At 42.5% G+C, this 19,638-nt stretch overlaps 2 protein-coding genes across 6 annotated transcripts in view; one reads left to right on the top strand and one right to left on the bottom strand.

The window, feature by feature from the left end:
• Nucleotides 1–4,228: 4,228 nt before the first annotated feature.
• RpS23 (ribosomal protein S23) lies at nucleotides 4,229–6,180 on the bottom strand. The gene is made up of 3 exons (XM_022789084.2): nucleotides 6,042–6,180; nucleotides 5,324–5,481; nucleotides 4,229–4,653 (listed from the first exon to the last, which is right to left on the bottom strand). The coding sequence occupies exons 1-3, from the start codon at nucleotides 6,043–6,045 to the stop codon at nucleotides 4,384–4,386; spliced, it is 432 nt and encodes a 143-aa protein (XP_022644819.1). The 5' UTR covers nucleotides 6,046–6,180; the 3' UTR covers nucleotides 4,229–4,383.
• A 642-nt stretch (nucleotides 6,181–6,822) lies between these two features.
• Frl (formin-like protein) overlaps nucleotides 6,823–19,638 on the top strand; it is a 48,338-nt gene continuing 35,522 nt past the window's right edge. For 3 of the 5 annotated variants that reach the window (XM_022789080.2, XM_086991623.1, XM_086991618.1), the window contains exon 1: nucleotides 6,824–9,052. In XM_022789080.2, coding sequence (XP_022644815.1) covers nucleotides 8,936–9,052 — 117 coding nt within the window. In that variant the 5' untranslated portion in view covers nucleotides 6,824–8,935. Of the gene's footprint in view, nucleotides 9,053–19,638 lie in introns of all 5 variants that reach the window. The other 2 variants (XM_022789078.2, XM_086991630.1) reach the window with 2 other exon arrangements.

Genomic DNA, 19,638 nt, shown 5'->3' with positions numbered 1-19,638 from the left:
GTTTTCTAGTAGTTGCAGATGGCTGTGTCGGTGATCGCTTAATGCGTAACGTATTTCAATACTAATCTTAGGGACAAGTTGTGGTCTAAGTTCAAACACGGGCACAGACGCAGTTTGTTTCGTACTGAGAGCCAGACGTCTGATAGAATGTCGAACGGAGGTACCGGACTCAAACTCGAATCGTTGAACTGCGTACACCTAGTTAAGCTTTACGAAAAAGAACTATGTACTTGGCTTGCGCCTCACGAAGCACGAGTAACAAGTACAACGGATCACCACAGTTGCACCCATGTATGGAAAATGTCTCGAAGGTGTCTTTGGACATCGGAAGTAGTTAATTTAGCCCTAGTAGTAGTAGTAGCCGACGAAGCGCAGTTTGAAAAAGCGGACCACACATTAGTCGTACACCAATACATGCATCCAGACCTCCTGTTACCTTGCCAGAAGCTGTCATGTTGTCGCAGACCTCCGATTTCTGTACCAGGTCAAGTTAAAAACAGTTCAACAAGAGCGTCAAATTTTCGTTTCTAATTGAGCCAAACATAATTTTTCAACACACTATTAGTCAGAGATTCAAGAGGGTCAAATCTCTCAAGTCATAAGGGCCAATAAATTTCCTTAGCATCCCGTTTCAGTAGGAGGGGGACAAAGCTAAGTAGGCCACCATAAGACAATCCCTAGACCATCCCTTATCTTAGATCCCACACCTTAAACAAACCACGGTTGGCTAACGGAATTTGCCGCTTTTGATTTGACGTAAGCCTCACAGGTCTGTAAACGACTTTAATATTAGCAGTGCCGCTGCAGTCGCCGTCGTAAAAACGTGGTTTATTCCTTCAAGACAGACCCATTCAGGTTATAATAGAGTGTCTTATAAAGTAAGCCCGCAGAGCCAAAGCAACGAGGCGTCGGTTATACCACAACTTCCGAATTACCAATGGATGGAAATCGAATCTCAAGAAAAAGTGTGATAAAATAGGTTGTCTGAAAAGCAATCGGGCGTTTTGGACATTTTCAGTATGTCCAAAGCGACTCCCTGTTAGCGCACTATGCCTGTACAAAAAGACGCTTTAACGTTTACCTAAACTTCTGGGGAATAGAAGGGCATTTGCATGTGTTCGTTGGAGATAGTATTTGGACCGCAACTTTCGCAGTTATGCTAGAAACAAGTGTCGCTGGCTTGTTCCATTGTAGTTGTAATACTTTTCTATAAGTAGAAAGATGTCATCAACATGGCTCCGTTTGCTAAGAAAAGCAAGATGATCCATAGCCTTTTATACACACACACACAAAAGAGAGCAATCTTTGGTTGGAGAGCAACAAGGTTGAAAACTGTAACTTAATAGTAATTTGGGACGGTTCAGGAATGCCAGATCCTCTAGAAGCAGATTTCTCCGTATCGAGTTATAAGCTGCAGAGAAACTGAGACAGACTATTGGTGGCGGTAGCATGGCGTTACAGGTCAGCCAGACAACCACATTAACTGACAATGACGGTTCGAAATTTCCCCACCGCGCCTATTCAACCTGAAAATATCTGAGAGAGTTAGTATTTCAAGAAAATGACTCTTATCTATTTGGCAAGTAAGTCTGCAAAAGTTCAGTTGGGTTCAAACTAACCAGATTACGCACGTAGAATGAAAAGTACCATTAGCCTTTGGTACACGCATAACCTAGATCTAATGCATGCTAGATGTAAGGACAGCGAGTAACTCAAATTGACTTTGATTAACGCCACTGCAGTGTCAGGACAGCCTTGCAACCAAGAGTTTATCGCAACTATTCCGCTCCTATGCACCAGGAGCACTGAAAAGGCAAAGGCTCAGCAATCGCACTATACCTTAGAAGAGTTAAGTCTAGATATTTTTTAATGACTACCTTACAACGTGCTGCTGACAAAGAAGAAATTAATTTTCCTTAAAGGACATTTTCTATCCCATATTGAAAACTGCGATTTACTTTTAGCTCTTACAAGAGACGTTTCAAAAAATCCTTTTTCACCAGTTTGTAAATTTTGCGAAAGAGCCCTTAAGAAAATTTTGCGTGCCCAAGGAACACGAAATTCAAGTTTGACTATGGTTTGCCTTTGTATAGGCATTATTTTCCGAAGATATTTAACGTTTACCTTTGGAGATTTTATGTACAGCTACAACTTTTTCTTTACAGAAACGTCTAGTAGAGCTACAACGTCCTAAAACCTTCTTCACCGTTATTGTCTATCTAAGCTTTCATCGCAGACCTTATCTGTGATCAAAGAAACACAGAGGTCGGGAGGTGTCGCTTCACGGAGGCAGCCGGGCATAAACATAGATGATAAGAAAGAGACTTGTGCGCGCTGCTATTAGAGTTTCTGAGACGATGACAGGCTAGTAAGAATCACAAGGGCTGGCTTATTAGCTAGAATGTTGTTAGTAAGAAGAACAAGTAAGAACTTTGCAAACGTTATTTTTCTCTCGAATGTAGCTCTCCCTGTTTCTCTACCGCTTCAAAATGAGTGGTTCTGGCCCAAAGGAGTAAAAAGTCTCTAGACTTATCGTCACAATCTTCTTAATCGAGAGCACATTTCAATTCGTATGCCTTGGAGTGAAATTTTTCCAGATACTACATAGTATCGAAATCGACAGCGAAGAAGACAGTTATTCCGTGAAACCTGCATGAGGTAAGACTCATGTATCGACTAAGCATAAAAACCGAAAATATGCTTGTAACTTTTTTTTTCTAATAATCACAAAATAGGGATCTTTACCTCTGGAGTGCAGGGCTTACGAAAGCTCAAAAATCACCTCACGCACTTAAAATAGATTTCTACGTATAACCACTGAACTTTACCATGCCAGTCATTCCAGTCCTATCCTATCGTCCAGTGGACGACATCATATGAAGTTAATGAAAGGTACTAAATTAAAGCGCACCATGGGTCCAGGCTTGTTGAAGGCAGATTTTTACAGAATCGCATTTGTCGCCAGGTTGTCAATGTTGAGAAACAGACGTGGTCAATCCCTATAGTTCCACTGTTAATAATACTCATTAATTTGACTTGGCCAATTAGTGCAAAATTTCTTTTGATCTTCTTTTCTTGTACCGCTGCTCTATCAATCTTGCTTTTGACTTTTCGGAGGAACCTTTTTCAAGCAGCAAAGGCTAAAAAATTTTTGATTTTATCTTTTCAAATTTTGCTAGAAATAAATACATACAAAAAACAAAAAACAACCGATAATAAGAATGAATAGTACGGGAAGGAGTAGGTAATGGGATTTGCTTAAAGTATCGATACCTATATTAAAAACGAAGCCTTTTCCCCATTCCGAGACATAGAGGCAGCCTAATATGGAAAGCTTGTTGCTGTTCTGTATCGAAACAATTTCGTCGATTGGTTCGATCGCCTTCATTACGACTCAGGGCATCCAATCAATCTACCTGATCGCAGTTTTTCTAAACCTAGATTTTGTATCACGTTAGCTCAAGGCGACATTTCCCTTACATGAAGTATTTCGATCGGGCACTGCTATTAGTAGACCTCGTACTCGGAGTGGTCAAGCAATATGCCAACAAAAATTCAGTTTAAAAGTCATCCACGCAATAGAGTCCCCCCCCGGCATTTAATAATCGGCGGAGTGTAGTCCTAAGATATGCTTTCACTTTCAAATTACTGCGTGTTACTATAACTTCTAAAATCCTGTCACGAAAATCTACGTTACGTACTGCGCACAAAGTATGTACTACACAGTTTGCATGTAATTTAACAGCTGGCAAGAACTTCGTTTAAACATATTTCTCAAATGGCAAATCTCCAATCTGACTTTCGGCAACCAACAGCCCACAATAAAATTCCTCTGAATCGATATTAGGCCAAATTTCAACCTCAATATAGCCGTATTGGTATATGACGATACGCTTTACCTTCGGGTATCCGCGAAGCTCGCAGTTGCACAGTAATTTGTGCAGTCTTACCACACATTTTCCATCCTTAGTGTACCGGATAAATATCAGACAAAACTATTACTCACAAACCGAACCGTCAAATCGAACGCTTCCTCAGAACTTAGTGACCCAGAGATCGCTGCGTCTGTCACATTGTTTTATCTATCTACCTTCCGCGATGCTACTTTTTTAACTGATTTTTTTTCTCTAGGAACCCTCAATGTTTGCAATTTCAATTAATAATAAAGGACAAAAACAAGACAAAACTATTAGAGTAACATTCTCTAAAAAGCTAATACACGCAATACTTTTCCGTGGTCCATAAAACCGGCCTCGTTTATTGACGATGGTTTATGCAATTCGTTAGGCCGGTTCGACGATTCGACACAAGGGTGTCGGTTGTCCCGTTGTTGCCTCCACCCATCGTGCGTTCCTGCCTAATCTTCTGCTATTGGTCGTCTACTTAAGACCTCGGTCTTTCTTTCTTTTCTTTGTACAGGGCCAGCAGGGAGACATTCGCCACTTTTACAACCTTGAAACGTACACCGGGGATATCTCCGACAGCATGACCTTTACGACCGAAACCGGCAACCAAAACTTCGTCGTTCTCTTCAATGTAGTTGAGGCATCCGTCATTGGGTACGAATGCTGTGATTTTCTTACCGTTCTTGATCAATTGCACCCTCACACACTTACGGATAGCAGAATTCGGCTGCTTAGCTTCGACACCAACCTAGATACAACGAAAAAATACCACACGCACATCATAACATTAACATTAGGTGCATATAGCAAGCAGCTCGAGTGGGTCGAGTACGTTATTTACCATATGCATAACTCGGATTATTGAACGTAGTGTTTATTGCTGCCGATACAAGTTTTCTGTAGAATAGTGCTTAGTAATTCGAAGTTGCTCTTATGACCTTACAGTTGTCTACGGATGGGACGCCCTGTGCTGGACATATGGTTAGACAAAAACTTAATAAGCCACACCACTCATTGAGTGTAATTTTGAACTTCACTTGACGCAGCTTGTTAGTCGAATCACTGACACATTTTTAGCGAAAAGATATATTACTGAGATAAATATCAGCCTAACTTTTTTTCGGCGCACACACATATACATGTATACCTCACACGAAACAGTCACTTCAAACTCAACAGAACAAGAATAAGAAGCACAATGACAAAAATAACTATTGATCAGGGTTTTGCCGGTATTAAATAAACAGTAGACCATCATGGCTGTAGTCTATTCATATGGCTGTAGCCTATAATATAATTCTATAATGTACTAGAATAGACTTTTTTTGCCCCTGTGTCGAACGTCAACAAAAAAATTAACCGACAAAATCAACACGCTTGTTTACATGACAATTGTCCTTCCTGTCGTCTATGCCCACCTTTTCAAGTACGATGCCTTTAGCGTGTGATGCCCCTCCGAAAGGATTAGCCTTCCAGCGGGTTCCCAGATGAGCCTTCTTATAATCTTTGTCGTGCCATCGCTGGTCGCGACGGTGATTCTTGTGCTTGTGCGCAGTTCGAATTCCACGTGGCTTTCCTATAGAGACATGTTTTTTTGTGAAGAAAAATAGACAACAATCAATATACATTAGTAAGAGAAACACTGTTCGTATATATGCGCATCACGGTAGGAACGTTGAAATAAGAGTCGGCGATATTAACCCCAAAAACCCGCGCTATACCGACTTCCTAGAAAAAAAACATATATTTTTGTATATTATTTGCTAGCCCGGTAAACACATTTACGGCCGGTAAAACTACTATTGTCGAACCAGGTCACAACGCATTCACAACACGATGTTACACGCCATCAGTGAATAGGCTTTAACCAAACAACGAACATCCACTGATATACAGTGGTGGTAAAACGAAAATACTAAGCTCAATACTATATGATGGCAAAATGTTTCGGCACAAACACGTGCCGGTCACTCGATTTGAATATCTCGCAATATCCTCGTTAACAACACTTTTCTCAATCAACAGACGTATCCAAGGTGGCCACAGCGATTTCGGCCAACTATGCACAGCATTAAGCGCAGAAATAAAATGAACTTTGTTGAAATATTTACTAGAAACTGCAGCACAACCACTAACCCATATTGCGTGGCCGCGAGAAAAGAATTATGCAAGATGGCGCCGCGCCATGTTGCTGTCTAGGGTATCAAGAGTGTACCAGCGGCGGTGCCAGAAGGGAGCTTGAGATCCTTTACTTCTTCCAATATAGATCAGATTGTAGCTATTTTCTTTAATTCACTTAACCTAAATAACATAATATTTATTATAATAATTAAAACTAATTGGAGTTCAAATATGCGACGAAAATACCAGGCGAGGAACAGCTTGTGGTACGCCCGGGAAGGCGTTTATCTTCTAACATGTTTTACTGATTTTTTGTGTAGTTTTATGAGTGAAATTTGGTGTTCATCGCGTGGCAAATACTCAAGAATCGTGTCAACCCTCAATTCGATGCGTACTCTATTGTCTCTCACATTAGATGTTAATCAATGGCGACTGTTTTATTATAGACGCTAACAGCGTTTCCGTGTAAATAATGTATGACTCATCCGCTGTCTCTTCCATGAAATATCATTCTTTTCATCGCAAAACCGCCTTGTATTCTCGTTCAAGGTGCATTGTTCATTTCCAGCGCTACTAACTCAATCGATTCCGCTGATTGCTACACAACTGGCCAGCGTCTGTCTTCGATAGTTACGGTACGCCAGCTCCGTTTACGTTATAATACGTTCCTGCTCCATATTCACGAAGAAAATCTACTTTTGCTTCCGTTTGTTCATTCAAATTTTCGCGGGCCCAGCGTTCTGTTGCTAGTTTCCGGCACTGCTGGTAGGCGGAGCTTAGCTCTCTGGTGATTGTACCAGTCGCTGGGGCCGAGTAGCTGATGATGCCCAAGATCGCTCTTCGCTGACAGCGTGCGCCCTCTAGCGGTGAAGCGCGCGGCGGCGCGAGCGACGCGCATACGGTCTACTAGAAGGACGCAGGCGCGGCTCTGCGGTTGCTGAGCTCCATTGAACACCGGCTATGGTAATGTCTGTTAACGCAGGTGGAACTTAATAGCAGCTGCTATAAATGGTAAATGGTGTTTTCTTTTCCTCGGATATTCGTCATTGTTGTTGCTGCCCTGTGCTGCTGTCCATAACAGTGTTGTTTGCTGCTCATACACTCAGCTAGCCAAGTAGTGGAAGAGTGTTGTCTTCACATCGCCTGCTCTTCGCATCAGCCGCCTTTGTCTCGTTGTGCTGTTCCTCCAACTCACCTCTATCAGCTCTTATTGTCGCTACAGCATGTCGTTAAAGCAGAGAATAATATTTTATAGGTGGGGGCATCATAGTCTGTGACAGCCGCGGCGGCGCTCAAGCGAGACCTGTAGCCGGTGGCGGCCGGCTAGTTCGTCGCGCCGAATCCATGAGCCCGTATTTCCTCACAGTGAACAGTATCGCCATCTCTGCAACGCCCTATTGTGAAGGTGACAGCGCTCCGAGCGAACGCTGGAGGTGGCGAAGATCGTGATCGTATTTGCGGTTGCGCCATTCACTAGCCGTTCGAGCGGTAACGTCAGTAGTAAAAGATAGTAGTTCGTCTGAACGCTGCTTGCCACTGCTGTGAACTATAGCAACATCATCCTGGCAGTTTGAGCCAGTACTGAGGCGTTGAAATCGTGAAAACGTACGGCTATAATAATAGCAGCAGTAAAAACAACACAGCAACAGCAGTGGAGCAGCAGAAACAGGGCCATCAATGATGGCAGTGCCCAGGTAACGCGCCAGTCTTGTTATGGCTGGTGGCGAATTGACAGTGCAAAGTTAGTTCTGAGCGGGAAGATGGTCGTTATTGTCTATACCCGGAGTACTGATGACAGCAGCTCTCATAAGCAGCGGTTGAACTTGTAGCGAGAATACGCAAAACCCCTCTGACAAGAGAGACTGCCATAGCTACTGTTTCTACGGTTGGTGCAGAAGTTGCTGAACAGCCCGAACAGGAGATTTTCAATGATGACACAGGACGCTTTCCAATGTATCCTATGACTGTCGTAACTTCAGCAAGCATACAATGTGGGTTAGATCAGGCTTTTGAACGACCATGTCATGCAAAGTCGTAATTGGAATTACCGTGCGCCGTGTGTTGATGTGAAAGTGAAAATCGATGCGGCAACCTCCAAGGATGATGTTGTTGTTATTGTTGTTGTAGTCAACGTAGACGACAGTCGCGTAGGGTGATGTCAGTACCTAAGCGATATACTGGATACATACACGATACTTTAGAACTGAAATCGCCGAAATCATTAGGAAATTTTATTTCAAGCGTAACTGGATTCTGTGACGGCAATCAGGAACGTAACAGCAAGCGTTTACTACTACAACGAGAGAAAGAATACAGCAACTCTAAAAGGCGTACCAATGCTCCGGCAACGTAAACTTGTACAGAAATTTCTTTAGACGTATACGAGTCATTTACGTAATACGCTCGTAGAAACGGTCTCGACTTGAAGTGCGCTAGAAGCACGCGGTACCCAGCTAATCACTTTGGAGCAGCGGTAAGATGGGTGTGTTACAATTAAATTTTTTTGTAAGATCCGTCTCCCCGCGTAGCTGATTCACGCAGGAGCGCATGCGGACGCGCGGTTGTCGCCGAGAGAAGGAAAAGTGTTGATTGGCGACCGTGTTCTAGTCGCAGCTGTTCGTGAAACAGACGGCAGCGTTGCTGTCGCCAAATTAAATGACCCAGCCAAGCGAATAGAAGTGACCAGTTCAGCATCTCCACGCTGCACTTCTGGAATTGATCGTTCTTTTTCTGTAAATGAAAAAAGCGAAGAAGCAGTCGACACCGAAAACGAATTGGGTGAAAAAAAAACGAGAAGTAAAGCGTCCGCGACGGTATCTTGCCTGCTCCCACCCGCGGAGATCCCGGTAAGGTTTGAGATCGGTTCGTAATCCTTTCTTCAGCAGTTAACAACGCCGGCCCTCGTCACGATGGGTCACGGTGCAAGTCACGGCCAACAGGCCGGTGGCGGTGATCGCTGGAAGAACGATGTTAAGCAGCCAATGCCGGACGCATCAACGGTGGAACATCGCTTCAATCAGGTTCTGGTCAGTATTACTCGCACAGAATAGTATTATATAATAAACAACTGCCGAAATTGAGAATACGCCAGGGTGGAGGAAAAGTCCTGACAGTTCAAGAATCCTTAGTTAATTAATTCTTTTTACTACCTCCTAATTTTACTACCTAAAAGGAGGATATTGAAACTGTTAGTTGACCTTTGTTCCACTTCGCTTATGGGAGAAAGTGGCATTGTATGGGGTAGAGGCTCTATGGACCATTTGGTTTGTTTTTCCTAGTAAAGAAATGGTAATTCGAAATTTTAATCCCATTGAACATTGAACACTTTGCAGAAATACAGATAATAAGTTCAATGTAATATGCAATACTAAATGTTCCTATTCTAAAAGAAAAAGTCATTTGTAAATATTGTCCGCATTTTACCGAACGATAGGAAAGTCAAACAACCACCTGACGTCTCTACCGCAGTTTTGCCTCTTCCAAAGCTACATTTTCAAAGGCAAGCTGAAAGCATGTCAGCTATATGAGCTTGAATGAAGCGAAGCTCTATATATAAGCCAGCGCAATTCGATCCTATATAAAACCGTATGCAATGATGATAAACTACTTTAGAGTACAGTGTAATTTAGTATGCGTATATGCGTATATGTGGGTGTATGGGAAACCGGACGAACGTATCGTTGTTTCGTATTTCTCACACCAGATGTCGTCGTCGTCGTCGTCGTCAACGGCATGGCATACGCGACTGCGTTTGAACGAAACTTATGAGCGACCCTATTGATATAATACATTATTCGAACCAAATAACAATATGCGTCTTATTGGAAACGGTCATGATCGTCGATTAGAACGTACTGTGTTTAATTCATTATAATAGAATCATACGGAATCACGTTACATGGGCTAGAGTTTAATGAAGTTATTACTACGCCCACCGCTGTTTGAACCAATTCAGCCGTTGGATGTGTCAGTACCTGGACCACTCAGAGGGTGCTGCACGACAGAATTCCAAGTGAACCCACGTTCAATGACGTTTATTAAAAAGCACCGGCCTATTTAATCGTGGTCACCATTTTTTCTAGAAAGAAAAGCATTTTTCCTTTAGGTCCGTCGAATTCTTCACACAAGCTCATTAGTAATCCACATAACAGTAGCTCGTGGAACTATATGGGTCAACGGAATAGATGCTTCTAATCGATATCTTCTTGGCAATGGGTGAGTTGCAATGAACTCATTTCGGTTACGTAGTAGAAAACTCGCTGACGGATGCACCCTGTCAAATTCTTTTCTTTTCCGTGCCACCAGCGGTTTTCAACGATAGTACCAAGCAAATTTTGGCCATATAGCCTCAACTACATTTATATGCGGCTAAAAAGGTGGAATTATATGTGCCACTAATGATTTTCTGCAAACAAACTACTCATTCCATAAAAATAAAGATAAAATATTTTTCTTCCCAGAAAGAGCTGTGGTTCCCGCCAGAGAAGCCGATGTTTCATAACAATTTGCTGCAGAGTTAGAGAAGTTAAGGAAATGATGATTTATCTAGCATAGGATCCCGTGAGGTTTTGCTACGCACGTACTGGTACATTTACAAAGAACTGAGGGGACTCAGTAACTGTACGCGCATGTCAATTTACGTATAGTTAATTACCGATGGTAAATTCCGATCGATGATTCTGATTATTCGACATATGGTGCATATTGTGATCGCGTCGTTTTGTCCAAACGATGCAAAATTTTCCTAAAAAGCAATCGCATGTGACGCGCCGTTAACAACGACTATACGCGACGCAGCATACGCACATACATACGTATTTTTTTCTAAACCAAGTTGTACTTCAAAGATCTTTCAGTTTCTCTGTAATCTGCATCGGATTTTATATATGCTCGAAATGCGGTGGCCCATCTAGCTCCACTTGACCCTGTCTCATGTAACCACCGGGGTGATCATGTAATATAATCCAATGTATTAACTTTTAAACGTAACCTGCTTTCAGTTTGCCTTTGAAAATGCAGCTCTGGGGCAGCCAGAACTGTGGCAGAATAACGAGCTGCTTATTTTATCTCTGTCGTTCAACGAAAGTTTAATTGAATGCGAAAAAATAGATATCTCCTCTTAGATAAATTAAATCTTAAATAGAAAATAGATATAGGCCTCTCTTTCTATCCATCTCTTTATATACATATGAAAACAAGTACACGATCGATCAGCTGTGCTTTTGACCGGGTGTCCAATGGCTAACTCACAACCAACTGACACAGATGGCTAATTTACTACTAGTCAATGGAGTTATCGGAAATCGGTGAATTTATTGTGTATATTTATCTAGTTGCGAAGAAAAGCAATAGCTGGTCATTGTTGCACCTTGTATACCTCTGCGTTTGGTTTACGGTGACGAAAAGATCTTTTCATTTTGTAGATCTTTTTGCTGTCACCAGTCGATGTTGCTCATCTCACTATTTTTGTTGTTGTATAACAAAGTTCGTATTAGGATCACTGTCGACCTGCTACTAGCCCTGTTATTCGACCTAATTAGTTAGAATCACAACAATAAGCAATAATGTTGACCGTGAACACAGATGAACAATTTATGATATCAAGAGGAACCTGTCTCCTCTATTAAATAAGCGTTCTATGAATAGGCGCGCCATGCTGTTTGTACAAGTTGGCAAGCGAGTAATATATCAGGCGGGCAAAACAGCGATGCCCGGATGTGTCTATGCCGACACGGGCTGTGATAAAGTCATGCTATCATAGAGATTGTTGGTTCGTTTGATGAAAAAGCGAAACTTTCAAAGCGCCATTGAATTGTCCTCTAGTTAAAATTGGCGCCAAATCACACAGAAATGAGCTTCAGGAGAAAGGCAAGACAGCTGCGAATCTAATTCCGACAGAGAAACAGTTGAAAGGTTTTCGAATATCCTACGATTGTATTCATTTTGTCAAGAAAATAAGGCGTTAACATTGTGTGCGTTGGGGTCTGATTACTACTTACTTGTTTACCACTTTTTGCAACGATGCCTCGTTGATGGAAGATTGTACGTACCTCTACTCCGTAGAGTTAGCTCAGCTGTACCTGCCTATCCACATCCCTTTATGATCGTCATCGTTTACCTGAAACATGTTGGTGAAATGGTTGAAAGAAGAACTTATTTTTAGCGCACATTAATTGAATTAGAAAAAAAAAAAAAGATCACTGATTGGCCGTCTTTATCAAAAGTCTTTTCAACCAATACTTCACAAGGCTGACTTCTTCCAGCGCCCTTGGTGGTACGTCTACGCCCAATTTCGAACCCATACCACTAAAACAGTAAACGTAACACTCAAAACGTCTATTCTATAGTTGCCGCACAATTCTAACCTGCTCGGCGGTAGATGGACAAATTGTCACAGATTTTCTAAGAAGCCACCGTTAGAACAGCGCCGCTTATTATCGCTAAGGTTCCAAGGCGCCCACGTTCGTGTACTGCTTCTGTTAGTCAATTTTCAAAACCCATATGATTATTTTAACGGCGAGGCTCTAACATATCAACTTCAAGAAATCCATTTCTGGTTACCCATGATAAGGCTTACTTTCTAGTGGTAGACTGAATCATGCAAATTTAATATGCCTAATTGTGGTACTTGAGATTGTGCCTAAGACACTCTTGCTTGTTGGTGGAAAAAGGAAGACATCGTTCCTTCGTGATACGTATGCAGTCTGTGGACAGAGTGCGCACTCGGGCCACTATCCGTTGCCTGCTCTCTTGTACCTTTGACAAGGCTGAGCAACTATTCTCTTTTACATTAGGTCTCTTTTATTAGATAGGTCCAAACGCGTTGTTAAAGTGGCTCTGTAGAATCGACAGGTTTGTGAAAGACAGTATTTCGGTGTCTGCGCGCAGCTCTTAGGTGATCTATGAGGGCGTCAAGGCAAGAAGGGAAAGCCTTTAACCGACGCCTTCTTAAAGGTCTAACTAACAATCAAGTGGAATGAAAATATTTGTCTCCGTTCCAAGAGTGAACTATATTTTCGCAGCACAAAAGTTTATTTACCGAATTTGATATAATACGTAACTAAACGTTTCAAATCTATAGCACCTTCCCTATGGATTACCAAAGTGAACGTCCGCCTGTGTCTGGAAGTACCATTCGTGGGGGGTCACGTTTATTTAATATAAACATTATCCAGTAGGAATCCAAATTCGATTCGGGACCCGAACTGCTAGCTAGCCGTTCTCAAAATATTCCTTCTTTTATCAGCAAATAATTTTCTAATCGTAACCATGCTTCAAATGATATCTAGGCTGATAACAGGCGAAAAATCCCAAATTCTGAATTTGTTAATTCCTAAAGCAAAATCTGGGTATATCAAAATGGTTTTTGAGCAGCTTGGATGCATTTTGAGCACTTCAAATATGAACTCAACCTTTCCTATCTGCCTCCTAAGTCTTTCCGCGTGAAAATTAGAAATAACGTAAAGCATCGATTTCGAAAGAAAGTAATTTTTGTAATTTTAGGGGTTCGTTTAACGTGGAAAGGCAAGACAGTTGATCTTCGCCCAAATATTGAACACGACACATTGTTATTAGCCATGACGAGCTCATTGGTTTGGAAGAAACAGCGTATGACCACATGCCCATTACGGCCAGCAACACGGCAAAGTTCCTCTTAAATTAGGTACCCTGTTGGGTAGACAGACATACATTTAATACGCGCACTCATCTTAATTGTGAGTGTATCTATTTAGTTGAAAATAAATATATTATATTAGCGTTACTGAATCAACAAATACCGAACGGCCAACTGACGTCCTATTCTTTTGATTTCTCAACGGCTTCGCTTGCGTTTCAAGAGCAATTCTGCCGGCGTCACTGTCGCAAGCGCAGGCAGGCGCGCGCTTTAAATGAAATGATTCTCACGTTGCGCCGAGCATCGTCGCATTACCATTGCATCGACGGTCGCCTGACGCTGAGTAGTTTGATGTAGCGACAGTTCGTTGATTTTGTTGCGGTGACAGCAGCGGTAATAGTCGTATATACTTCGCGGTACGAGTTGTTCCGTCGGCGTCCGCCGTCATTTCTTTCCATCTATGCGCAGGTCGCCTATCTGTTTATATCTCTCTGTGTCTACGTTTTTGTGTGTTTGTCTCAATCAGCTTGTTCGTCCAATGGTTGCAAGGGCGGTAAGCAACTTCGGGACTATCTGCGGGAGAAAGCACGCGGGAGAACGACGTCGGGCGAGCTAACGTAACAAGCCAACAAGTCAACCACGAGACGACAAACGCAAACGATTTCAACAATCGACAGCGGCAGCTGAAATACAATAGAACCAGACTACAAACGAAAGAAACAGATTACTGTTGCATGCGGCACACGTTCGCGTCCAGACGCGTACAAACATAGAAATACACAATCCTTTTAAACGAATCGGGAGGAGTTAGCGGTCTTTGGCTCTGATGACAGCTCATATAGCTTTGTCGTTCTTGCAACGGTAACTCGAGCTCAGCCTGACGCTGTTTATCACTCCGATCATCATGATCATGGTGACGGTAACAGCAATAAATTTTCTGATGCTGCTAATGCCGCAGTTTGTGTGTGGCATAGCAGTGAAGCGATTCGGCCGTGTGTACCGCGACCTGCCACTGCTTGGCGCTGTATAGCTAGTAGGTAAAGTAACGAAAGGAGACGGGGTATTATCGCGGAAGAAGCACAGGTCGCAAGCCATTTTGTTCGCAGAAGCAGTCGGCAGCAGCAACAGTATGTCGGAGAAAATCAAAAGCGATTAGAGCGGCACGTAGATCTGTGACAATGTTTTAGGCAGCGACTAGACGGCTAACTATCGTTGACTGCGGTGTCACGCAGTAGGCGCACTGCTCTAACTATAAGCCCTGTTCTGCCGCAGGCCCCGACAAGTTGTAGCGCTAACAACAGCAACGAACTGCAGCGCCAGCGAAAGTGATACAATAAAAAGCGAGTCTGTGCAACCAAACGGTCACGAGTACAAAACGCACAGCCAATAAGGATTAGCGGCTAGAAGCATCAGGGGGAAAACTTCTGTCACCATCAGAATCCCCATTACGACAGGCAAAAATCACCGGAAAAAGTTGCTACAATGAACCTGGAGTCACTATGCCCGGTAATTTCGCCATCGTCGCCCCCATCGCCCTCAGACAAACAAACAAAACGCAATTGTAGCTGATAGTTGGGGAAAGGTGGACTGTCAAAGTCTTAGCTAGTTCATTGGTTCTGTAGCAAATGCCGTCATTGAACGCTAGCTAGCTAACTAACTAGAAAAAAAAAACGAAGAACTCATGGTGGTAAGTGAGGCATTTACCAATGGCGTCGGCACAGCGAGCGATCGCTGTGACATTGGTTACGTGGCAATATTGTTTTCGAAATTGGTCACGCGTTAGGTGATAACTGAATCGTTGTGGAGTTCATTAACAATCGCGGACGGCTCCTTAGCCGCGCGTAATGGATCATAGAGAGGATATGAAGAGTTTGTTTTTGTGGCTGAACTGCGGACGAGGTTGTGGCATGTCGTACGTGTATGTGTATGGGAGTGCTTGTGTTTGTACGCGTGGGTGTAGAAGAGGGTGGATACAGAAAGCAGTAATTAAGCGCCTTCGTAATATATCGCAGGAACATTATGATTTTTTTCAACAAAGTGAACGGGCAAAGCTTTATGCGGATCAGGACATTCAGCTAATAGAGCTTAGTGGGCTTCGTTTTTTTAGGGCAGCGATTACGTACGAACAGCTACATTTACGTACGCTGGTTAGTCTTTCATAGGTGTACAAGGACCAACTACTAGGCAGCTAGGTGCTAGAGCACATCGCAAACTCGGACGTTTAGGATGGTAATAAATTGCTGATTCGTGAAATATTCATAGCGGTTGAAGATATTGTGATAAATGCGCGGTAATTTTATTCTGTTAATAAGCATAGCATTGAAAGGACTAGTAAAGAAGAGTAGCCAAAAATGGAGAGCGGTCCTTATAATATACGATTCTACCGGTTACTTTGTATCTAGGAAAGAGAAAAGCGACGACTAAGAGATTTTCAACGACTTGCAGAAATAGAACTGAATTAACCGTAAAAGTCGTGGGGAAATTTGCCTTCAAGTTACATCACTCCGCTGCGTCAAGCGGTGGCAAAAAAAGAATTAGGAGAAGAGGGGAAGAACAATCACTGAACGGATGACTGACAGAAATACATATAGAGCTGTATTTGTTAGTGCACGTCTATCTCACGGTCTTCTAACGACAATCTCCAAGCAATAGCAGAACCTAAGTATTCCGCAACAAATGCAAAATCGAATGAGAAATGCTGTCTATACTTCGTTCGCCGTAGCAAAACCTCGCCAAACTCCTCGCCAGCCTTCATTTCTCCATACCTCATTATCGAACGCCACCTGCTACTACCCACAACTCTTAGTTTTTATTAGACATTTTTCTCCTCTGGTATATACCCAGTTCGTTGAACATTGGCAACACTTAATCAACAGTCAACGGTATGCCCAATTTAGACAGGGCTAACCCCACTGCTGTACTTTGGACCAGGAATTCATCAAATATTTATGCTGCCCCCTTAGTCTTTCGTTTATTCATGTTTGTTAGTACACTGTAAACTGTCACGCAGCAATAGTTGCTACTTAATGATTAGCTGGCGTATAGATTAATCAAACTATCGCAGTCTTTTGATGCCAGTGTGATCCTACGCGGGTGAAGTAAACTGCCGCAGAAGGAAGCTCGAGAAGCAATAGGCAAAAAAACGAATGAGGAGGAATAAAGGGGGTAATTTCGTTTCTTTTGTCGTTTTTATTATCTCCAAAGAACGCCGGCGAGCAAAACGCGCACTAGTCTGAGGCGTACGCGCCATAGGTGCATAGACACGAGTACCGCTGCTACCACGGCCTCTATTAGCCGCGTAACTATGTCGATGCTTTCATAACAGCCACTTCTGAGCGAATAATATAAGTATTTAAGATATTTTTGGTTCAGTACTTTGTTGCACCCAACAAGATGAAGGTAAATGGAATGACGGTGAGAAGGCGCTGAGTCACGGTAGCAGTACGTTTATAGCTGTCATGATTTTTGTTTGGCCTGCGCAACCGGCGACATATACACCGTGGCGACGCTTGTGGCAGCGGGAAACCAAGTTTATAGATGGATCGATGACACCTACCGCCAAGGGGGCTTTTCAACACCTTGCACACGACGAACAATGCTATATAAATATTAGACGATAGAGAGCGGTTTATACATATGCCGGTAATGTTCTGTTATAGTAGGTAAGAGTGATGCGCTCCACTGAGTACTTTGTGATAATGATTCAATAAAAATTGTAGAATTTGTCGTTAGTAGGATTCAACTATTGTGTGAGTGGGAGATTTGAGAACAACTTGAGATGCTTTAACGCGCCCCAGCACAATTTGGGGTGGTATATCGAAAGGGGTTAACCTAAGCACGAAGCTGCGAAGATGAACATTTGTTTAGCTAAGCGAAACATTCGTCAAAAAATTGAATAAAATTTGAAGGTACTCTTGAAACCTTCGCAAGCTCGAAAGTTTAATATGCAACTTGATAAGCTTATGCCAATCCTATTCTGTTGTTCACCTTATTTGGCTTAATTCCTGGCTGAAGTAAAAATAAAGTTTGGAGTCTGATATAGCAATATTTCGCTCACGTTCGCCTGGGTTTTTTCAGCCCTGTCGAGTGGAGAGGGTGGCATTTAATATTTACTATCCGCTGGAGTATTTGGAGTCTGCAGTCAGGTATAGTAAAGCCCTTGGCTTCAAAATATGCCTCGTGACTACTCTAGAAACCAAGCAGAATCGTTCAAAAATTACTGGCGTTACCTAATTCCTTACAGTTAAAACACTAACCGCAGCTTCAATCTGTAGCTATCAAAAAAAATCCTTATATGTACTGTTCTATCAGTATATCACCAGTATTTGTAGCTTTTGTTAAATGGTCGAAATGATGTTTTGGTCTGAAGGTTAATCATTGGGACGGTCTCGCTCTGCGCATATGTCGACCCGTGTCCAAGGCAAAAACACTGCTTAACGCTGGTACAAGACCAACCATAATGTACAACACATGTAATAGGTAGAGGATTTTGATAGTTGTATACTAATATATAGATCTCAACTGAATTGAAGATGTTGTCTAGACTGATGTCTTCTAGTAAGACGAAATATAAAACGTATGCAGAAAATTGTATGTGTTTTTATTGTCTTTAAATAGATAGCCCGGCAAAATGGTTTGTGTTTAACTGTGTCAATCCATGGGTATTTATAACTACTTTGAGATCAAAGTGCAGCCCAGAAAAGCACTTTAATGTACACAGCACATCCAGTAACAAAAAAAGTCTCTTGTTTGTTATTGGCAGAACGCAAATTCCCATAATAAACACGTTGAGTGTGCTGTGGAGGAATCGATCTTACTTTAATCATATAATAATTTTCGAAAGCTGACTACTAACAGATACTACTAATCTAGCTTAACTGCAACTCTGAAGGAATAAGCTTCGGACGACGGAGCAGCGACACCCGTTTTCAGACCTCCCCGACCACCATCAGGTTCTCATGTCAGTTGGATGAAATATTAGCGAATCAAAACCTGGCTTTTTTTTTTTTTGTTCTTGAGCTAGAAATACACAGCTCTATAACCTTGGGCGAGTCGTCAGGACTGATGATGTTGTTGTTGGCCCGATAGAATTCGGCTGCTGGATCTGTCTAAAAGAACGTTCATTACTTGCGGACATGTTACTACAGCTATGTTACAGCTACTGTAGTTATACGCATTGTAGCATTGGACCCTTTTTTTACTACGCGCACGCGTCCGCTCTCGACATAAATCCGGCCATTGCTAACAGAATCCATTAACTCCGGTACATAAACGGATGTGTCCATAGTACCGCTATTGATATTTCGGTGTTCTGCAGTCTTAGATCGATCCAACGTACTGCCCGTAGCTTGCAGGTGTACTGGCGTGCTTTCCATGTAGCTAACTGGGCGACTAGGTCAATTCGGGTAGTTGGCTAAGCAATCCACAAATCTACTTTTTAGGTTCTATATACGTTCGGAAAACGTATATATAGTGATGATGGTAGTTAAATATAGCGAGCGCGGCGGGGAACAGGCGGAAGATCGAACGAAGTAAAACGAAAATGTGCCAGAAAAAGTATACAAAAATGGCAAGCAACAGATAAACAAACCGAAGCTAGTAGAACTGCTCGGCTCAAAGGAACACAACGAACTGTTACCGAACAGGCATATCTATTGCACTATGTGTATGATGGATACTGATTACTGTCGGATTGAGTTCTATGGACGCCGCCAAAGTTGCCAGGACTAATCGCAGGGCACTGATACGAGTCGTGAACAGGTTAACGAAGGGTTATGGGTAACGGGGAATGTGAGGGGTAAGTTCAGGCATAAAACAAGGCTATTTCTTTGGTAGCTTCGAATCCAGAACTACCATGATTAGCGGACAAATTTTCGTTTAATTCACGCGATTTTACCTGTTGTCTATGGTTAGGACGATTCGCGCGTGGGTAAGGTCCCCGACGTGACGATGCAGTGGTAACGTGTGTGCTTACCAAACTAGTTAAAGCAGCTGGTG

The sequence above is a fragment of the Varroa destructor genome, unplaced genomic scaffold (assembly GCF_002443255.2).
Source record: "Varroa destructor unplaced genomic scaffold, Vdes_3.0 BEIS01000001.1, whole genome shotgun sequence".
NCBI classification, from domain to species: domain Eukaryota; kingdom Metazoa; phylum Arthropoda; class Arachnida; order Mesostigmata; family Varroidae; genus Varroa; species Varroa destructor.
The sequence above is the reverse complement of the archived record's forward strand: the minus strand, read 5'-3'. Positions and strand labels throughout refer to the sequence as shown.

Coding starts and splice junctions, on each gene's coding strand:
- RpS23 (XM_022789084.2), bottom strand. Junction 4,654..5,323: donor AAGGCATCGTACTTGAAAAG/GTGGGCATAGAC, acceptor CGTTGTATCTAG/GTTGGTGTCGAAGCTAAGCA.